Source organism: Cibotium barometz, chromosome 1 (assembly GCF_041138505.1).
Source record: "Cibotium barometz isolate CiBa-2024 chromosome 1, ASM4113850v1, whole genome shotgun sequence".
NCBI classification, from domain to species: Eukaryota; Viridiplantae; Streptophyta; class Polypodiopsida; order Cyatheales; family Cibotiaceae; genus Cibotium; species Cibotium barometz.
This window is the reverse complement of record NC_141046.1, coordinates 39740649-39748489: the sequence shown is the minus strand read 5'-3', so window position 1 is coordinate 39748489 and position 7841 is coordinate 39740649. Positions and strand designations below refer to the sequence as shown.

Here is a 7841-nt window from a genome sequence, read left to right as displayed (position 1 = left end):
CCTTAATGCAAGCAAAATGGAAGTGGAAAACTAGTCTGCAAAAATGGCAGCCGGAGGGTTTACCAAATAGGGCGCATTGTGAGACCCTCTTCTTGTGTCTGTTTGGGTCAGCACTTTTTCGAAACAGTAAGGAAATTCTCTCTTCTTTCCCGTAGAAGTTTGACACAGCATATAACAATGAATACATATAACAGTGATTTGTTGTAAGGAAATTCTCTCTTCTTCCATCTTCCCTTCTTAATCTTGCCATCTGGACATGGCCATATTTCCTTTATCATCTCTGTGGTTACGCACTCCCAAAGGGCCCCCCGGGCCCATATATATAGGAAATTGTACCCGCCGGGCTAGATGACGACCCCGCAGGGGCCCGCCGGGTTTTGCTGTGTCCCGGCGGGCCCGCCGGGTATAGCAAAAGCCCGGCGGGATTTTATCCGGTTACCAGGTCGCTTGCTACCGGCTTTTTTGAGAACATGTTAACATGTGAACATGTTATTAACAAAAAAAATTTTGTGATCACGTGAATATAAAATCAGAGGAGGCAGACTTTGAAGCTAGCAAGAAGCTGGTTAAAGAGCAAGTAACAAAGCTACACAAGGTTGATGAGATCAAAAGATAACGCATAGAGCATTTGAAGAAGGAATGAGAAGAGTCGAACCATGTGATACATGGACAAATGATCCAAACTCTTCATGTAGAGGTTCAAATAGGGAAGGATCAACTAGAATTACTAGCAAGTAGTGACTAAGTTTGACATAATATATCCACAGGAGGTATAGGTAGAAGTACAATCAAAGGAAGTGTGTTCTCTACTCCCTAGCATGAGAATATGACTAGACAAGACCAGGAAGACAACACCAGAGGTATAGGTAGAAGTACAATCAAAGGAAGAGCTGCCCTTGCTCTCCAACATAAGAATATGACTAGATAAGCCCAAGACGCCAACACCAAATATAAAACTCTCCTACAAGCAAGGGAAATTGGTGTTTGAAGAGGTACTCACAACTCTGCTCATTGAAAAGGATGCTTATATTACAACATTAGAGGAGTAGTTGAGTCAGCAAAATAGAAGTCATAAATAGAAGAGCCCAATGAAGCTGAAAAACTGAAGTAGCTAGTGGAGTGTGCATCATAGCTGACCCTGAGGGCCCCTCCACAAACTCCAAACTTGTTTTCCTCTTCATTAATACTCTCCTTCTGATAGTATGATGAGGATTTAACTAGGGGGGATATAGGGCTCATGCAAAAGAATATAGGGATGTAGACCCGATAGTAATCATGATTATTTTTCATAATGTCGTATATCTAACTGACTACACATCTATGTATACTTATGTTTTGCATCCCATAGCCCTAAATTTTAGATCATCGCGTCAACCTCTTTATGAACTCCATAATTTTGGAGGAGAGGAAAGACATGCTCTATACCCCATCCAATTTTGAAACCCCTTTTAATAGTTTGCAAACCCAAGTGTGGTTGCAAGCATATGATACATATAAATACTTATGTCTACATGAAAGTTATCTTTATCATCTCTATGGAATACTTAAGCTCTAACAAAAAGTATATAAACATCTAGACCAAATATAAGTATCTGTATTATATGACTTCTCTATTGAATATGTTGAATACCCCATTCCAAAGGATCAAATTGATATAAATACGTTCATTAATAGCACCAAGTCCCCACCCACAACTGAGGAGGATAGGGAGAGGGAGAAAATGTGTATAATTATACCTATCCACTTAATCTACCTCTCACGTTTAAACTCCTTCCTTCTCATGAACCTGCCCCTAAAAATGCCAATGACCAACCCACTAACATATTATCTTCTTCTCTTCATTTTGATTTCCTTATTAACACTCTTGCCCCCGAGGAGTCACTGGCACCGAGGCCACCGGAGTGACTTCATAGAGGTAACACTTCCACTTGTTCCTTTAACATACATTTATGCTAACATATGTTTTGGAGAAATTATGTGTCACAAAATACAAAGACTTGATCAGAATTGGAAATCCACCATTGCAACCAAAGCTCTTTTTTAAGGTGTTGATGCAGGTTTACACCATTCAACCCCATGACAAGATTGTTTCCCAAAGCATAAAGTATAACCCCCCTCTATAAATTTTTATATATGCCATATCAAATCAGGGCACCAGTGCAAGAATGGGAGGAATTTATGCCCATGGTAGGGGAAGGGAAATTGTAGAAAAATGTGGCAGTAAGTACCAAGCTTATAAATCCACAACTATAAGATTTGTTATAGATCAGGATGGTCACATACATGATAGTTATAGCTATAGGAGATGGAAGAAATAAAATCTATTACATACACGGTGAGATTAGTTGAAGATCAAGACAAATGTTGTGAACACCCCAAGATTAAAGAATTTGGTATTCATCCCGAGTGGAGGAGTTATTCCTCACCATACATGAATATGGGCAGATATACATATGGGCATTACTGACATAATGGGTGGATCATCTCTACATACCAATCAAAAGGAGGTTCACACCAGCAAAATATGGGCAGATATACATATGGGCATTACTGACATAATGGGTGGATCATCTCTACATGCCAATCAAAAGGAGGTTCACACCAACAAAATTTATCACAAAGCAAAGAAAAGATTCTCGTGTATGTTACAGTTTTCCATTGTTTTAATCCAGCTCGTCGCCTTCGACAGCATAGAGAGTTAAAGACAAGGTAGACCTTCTCTTGTGGATAAGATCTTGGCACAAAATACTCGATCCAACAATTGTCCTATCATATAGATTCATCAAGTTGATTGTGGTTCTTCTCAAGTAGAAGAAGAAAGCCATAGAAAATTTTGATAAAGAGATCTTGTGCTTTGGTATGAATAAGGGTCCAAAGGAGCAACAAATTTTGTAGTGTTATTATCGTCTTCAGTGCTTACTTAGGCATATACATGTTACATTTGAAGACATGATAGATACATATTTCTAGACACCCCATCCATATTTTCAAAGAACACTACATAAGCTTCAATCACAAAGGAATCATTATAGATTCAAGCTTGGTAACAAGGCTTTCAAGCCATGACAAAGTTTCAAGGATGCAACTTCCATCATGTAGGGAGCAATGTTAATGCCATTTTGGAATTAACAAAGGCACTCTCTGTTGAGTCTCTACTACAAATAAGAGTAGCACAAGAAGTGTCCTGATAAGTCACTATAAACAATTATTGTAAATATTGTGAGAAAAGCTCACAAATGACCAAGCTTATTAGCTAGGTTTTAAGTTTTTGGGAACCCAAGTGTGAATAAGATATATAAGTCAATTTCTCATAATACAATGACACAATCCCCGTTTGTGCTTTAAGTGAGCTCTTCTTCTCATTACTCTTACTCTTGTGTATGTGTATGAGAGTGAGAGAGAGAGAGAGAGAGAGAGAGAGAGAGAGAGTTGAGAGGAGATGCTTGTTGCTTCTTGTACATGTGCCTTTCTATGCTTGGTGTGAGAGAGAGAGAGAGTTGAGAGGAGATGCTTGTTGCTTCTTGTACATGTGCCTTTCTATGCTTGGTGTGAGAGAGTGTAGAGAGTAATAGAGGTGAGTCCTTTGTTGTTGCAAAGGAGGTGCAACAAGCTTCTTGGTGTGATAGTAGGGAGTTGGAGCTAGCAACAACCACTAGTGGTGGAGCTTGGAGGTCAAAGAGATCATGGGCTGGAAGTAAGGTAAGAATCCCATGACGGTTGTTGCCTGTTTCACTATTTGCTCGAATGAGATAATTCTTGGAAGAGTAGAAATAGAACTATAACACCTTATTGCTATTTCTATAAAATAAAAGCATGATGTTCTCATTTAGATGCATAGGAAAAGAAAAGGTGAGTTTCGATATGCATTACCTTGTTACATGAGTCAAAGAACCTTTGGGTGGCAGTTGATGAGCCCATTCCTAGCAGCTTAGTAGCTTTTCTTTTTCTATGTGGAGATGAATTTACTCCGCCTTGGCTAAGTACTATAGTTACTTTATGTGGACAAGGTATCTTCAGAAGTATCCTTATCCAAAAGAGCACTCAAGACCTGTGTATATTACAAACCGTTCAAATAAATAATAAAATGATCCATATCAAAGCTTTTCTACTTATGGATGCCTTGTAGCTTGATCAACCAATTACAAAATGTTTAAATTATTTTTTGAAAAACGCAAATAGTGAAAGTGCACCATCTTTCCACAATGTAGAGTTTTATACCTGGTATATGGCTCCTCTTTCAGAAGGATTTTCTTTAAGGCAGACACGTGCTGCTTGTATCATACAATCCAACTCACTATAGTAAAAACTATCGCGTATGGAGGGATCAACCAAGGTTTCCAACATAATAGAAGATCTAGATAGTCGAGGTTGGGCCTGCTATACACACATGAGTAGAAGGTAATGACTATCATATAGATTATAGATTATCATCATCCACATTTGGAATAATTTTTTAGTGATTTAGTAGATCTCTTGTGTATATGAATAAAATGTGGCCTTCCATTTGAGTGTGTTCACATCTAGCATGATGTAAAAAAACAATCCAATTCTTTCGGGTTTGCTTTTCACATCTATCAAAACTATATGAGAACTATGCAATCAAAAATGTTTTTGTGACTATGACTTGCAAAATAAGTTTGTGTCTATTTGCCTATTTGATTGGCATGTATTCAACAAGGATCAATTTACACACCTCTCATCTAGTTTTAAAAACTATTTGACATGTAGCATGATTTTGAAAATGATTTAAATGCTAAGGCCAAACACACATGACAAACAAGAGTTGGCAAGAGATAGTTGGCCTTGGATAGATCCAAAGCTCTTATGTTTGTCATTTGTGACACTTGATGGGGTTGACATATCAATTGAAAATATTGTGAAGTGTGATGGTTTTTTTTTTGGGTACATACTACATACTCTATGCAATTTCACACACCTTATTATGTGCTTATATTTAGAAATTTTATCAAGTGGAAGGGGACTCGGGGAGGCTTGTGACCATATATGCTATGAGTAGGATTTGAACCCATAATAATGTAGTGCCTTGATTGGATGGGCCCTGGTCCCCTTACTTGACAAGGGGAGGCTTGTGGTCTATCGGTCCTAAACACCATAGAGAAATATGTGTGTCTCTTCACTCACAATGGGATGGGATGTGGATGTGGGATGCGAGGAGAAGCATGAGTTTAGCAATATAATTATTGTTGTTCATATATTTCATGGGCATAAAGTATACCCATGTGACCAATAGACGCGGTGTAGACTCGATGTCATGAGAGCAACCCTCTGCTTGAATGATGTTGGTTGTCGTCACCGCTGGTCTTCCGGTTATCAGCTCCAGCAAAAGGACCCCAAATGCATACACATCCGATCTCTTAGAATTGACTCCCCCTTGAATGATCTCCGGAGCTGCATATCTTGTTTGCAAAAGCCAACCATAAAAATCGAGAATGCCATCCTTAATACGAGCCAATTATCAATTCATTTAGCGTGCTTGACATGATTAAAGTAGAAACTAATTTTTGTACCCCAGCTTATACGTCATGACATTTGCACCCTTTACAAAGGACTCTCTGTCACTGGCTACCCATTTGGCCATTGAGAAACCTGCTAGCTGCACAGTGCATGGATATTAGCTTAGCATAAGGCATGGCAAGAGGAGGTGCCGGTACTGTAATTGGGTTTGCTTCTTTAGGTGATTATATAGAGAGATCAATGATCTGTAGACACACTTTCGGTAGATATTGTATTATAAGATAAGCAAAATTAAACAAACCTTTGGCACGAAATCATGTGTGAGTAATATGTTGGCCGGCCGAACGTCTCCATGAATGACGTGGCCATGCACGCACCCATCGTGCAGATGATGCAAGGATTCTGCAACTTGAACTGCCACTTTGTGCCGTGTTTTCCAATCGAGCTTATTTGGGTTCTTTCCTACATACATCAGTGCGCAGGCAGTTACATTAACCTAAAACTACTGAGATTATTGCGTCTGCTCGAACTCAAAGCTTGATTACGTGTTTATAATTATTCCCTTAAAATGTCATGAAGTTTAGAGAACCGCCACCCAAATTAGCTTGAGTTAGAAGAGCTAAATCGACATTAATTACAGCTTACAAAGGTGACGATTAACGCTTACTAGAGAGGTGCCAATGTAGGGAGCCATTGCACGCATGCTCGAAGACCAGCATAAGGGATGCCTCCTCGACGCAGGCGCCTACTAGGCCGATGATGTTTTGGTGCCGCACAAACGTGAGGATCCCGATCTGGGCCCAGAATGTGAAAGTGTCGGAGCTTGTTTTCACAGCAACGCTGCCGCTACTGCTGCCTTTATGATCATCGGTGTCCCATAGCTCTCCTCTGAAAACGAACTCTCTCTCCCCCTCTGCTAGGAAGTTGTCCTTGGAAAAGCACGAGGTGGCTGCCTGCAGCTCCGAGAAGTCGAACCTTCTGAACGGGCGGTGGTGGGCGGCCGGCCTCCTTTCACACGTTGAGCAACAAACTGCAGGCAGACCAAGGTACTGCTCAGCCGGGGGGGCGAAGCCAGCAGAGGCTGACCGGATTAACCTAAGGTCTTTCTTCTTAGATTCATAAACGTGAGTGCTACGACTTCCTCTTGATGATGATAATTCTGAAGAGAGAGTATTGGGTTTTGGTGTATTAGAAGATCTAATGTAATGATCAGATGTAGAGAAGCTTCTCTGCAGTAGTGTTGGTGGTGTTGTTCGGTTCTGGTCACGATCTATGAGAGCTTGAATCTGAGCTTGTAAGGTGCTTGCAACCTCTGCTGAAGCACTCGTGCTGTTCCTGGCACTAGATCGAGAGAAGACTAGAGGGGTTAGCTCTTCTGTTTCCGAATATACCTCATTAACACCATCTGCTACTGATCCTTCTGCTGCATGTCCGTGCGCTCTCCTGCGATGATGAACCTTGTTGTAAAGCCAAAACAGCTTGGCCTTCACAGTAGACCTGTGCCGGTGATGCTGATCTGCCATGGAATATCATTAATTATGTTAATCTTCTCTTCACATGCTTAAGATCTGATTCTTTTACAAATGCTTGATTGATTAATTTGCTCTCAAATCGTCCCTATACATTTCCTAAGCCTATAACTATTTGGTAATCCTAACGGAGGAGAAATTCTGTGAGAGATAGTGAAGATCCCATTAAACAACAACGCGGATCGTTGCAACCTCCGCCGATCGGACGTGCGTTTGTCTTTTCGTATTAAAAAAAATCTGAAATCTATTTAGTTTCACAGCCGACCTCCGGCCAGCATATACGAATTTTATCGTTAACGGAATTTTATCGTTAACGGAATTATACTAAATCTCATAGAATCATAGGTTTATACTATAGCTCATTAACGTAGTTTAAATTTCATTTCCTGGCACCTCACCTTCATCTCTTCAAGTCTATATCAATTCTCACCTCATCTCTTTATCTATTATCTCCCTCTTCTCATATCCCTCCTTGGTAAACCCCTCACCACATCTCCCTCAAGCCTCAAATTTCTCTTCTTATATCCCTCCTTTGTGAACCCCTCCTCTAGTCAAAAAGTAATGCGCTTGGTCCTTTACTAAAATTTTTTTTCTAGGAAAGATAGATTTTCTTTTTTGTCTCCAACCCCCGTTGTCAATATATACATTACTATATACGTTGGTATATACATCAATAAAAACATCTATATATGCATCGGTATAACCTCAATAAAAGCGACGGTATATGTGTTGGTATCATGATTTTTGACATCATCATGAATTTCTTCATTATAATCATGGGTATGACCTACTTCTTCATTTTGAGATTCTGTAGTATTAGTTTCCTTCTCCCATTAG

General features: G+C 39.9%; 1 protein-coding gene across 3 annotated transcripts; it reads right to left on the bottom strand.

Annotated features, from left to right (window-relative positions):
- Window positions 1-2382: 2382 nt before the first annotated feature.
- LOC147641989 (putative serine/threonine-protein kinase PBL7) lies at window positions 2383-7115 on the bottom strand. Of its 3 annotated transcripts, XR_015269543.1 has the most exons (7): window positions 6143-7115; window positions 5777-5937; window positions 5529-5614; window positions 5237-5417; window positions 4219-4377; window positions 3871-4048; window positions 2383-3724 (listed from the first exon to the last, which is right to left on the bottom strand). XR_015269543.1 is itself a non-coding variant. In XM_086822434.1 (6 exons), exons 1-6 carry the CDS (start codon window positions 6996-6998, stop codon window positions 3995-3997), a joined length of 1497 nt encoding a protein of 498 aa, XP_086678560.1. In that variant the 5' UTR covers window positions 6999-7115; the 3' UTR covers window positions 2383-3994. The 3 variants fall into 3 exon arrangements, 2 of the variants coding, with proteins under 2 accessions (XP_086678560.1, XP_086678659.1); XM_086822434.1 differs by having other exon boundaries at window positions 2383-4048; XM_086822533.1 differs by having other exon boundaries at window positions 2383-4048; window positions 4219-4374.
- Between the last annotated feature and the right edge of the window lie 726 nt (window positions 7116-7841).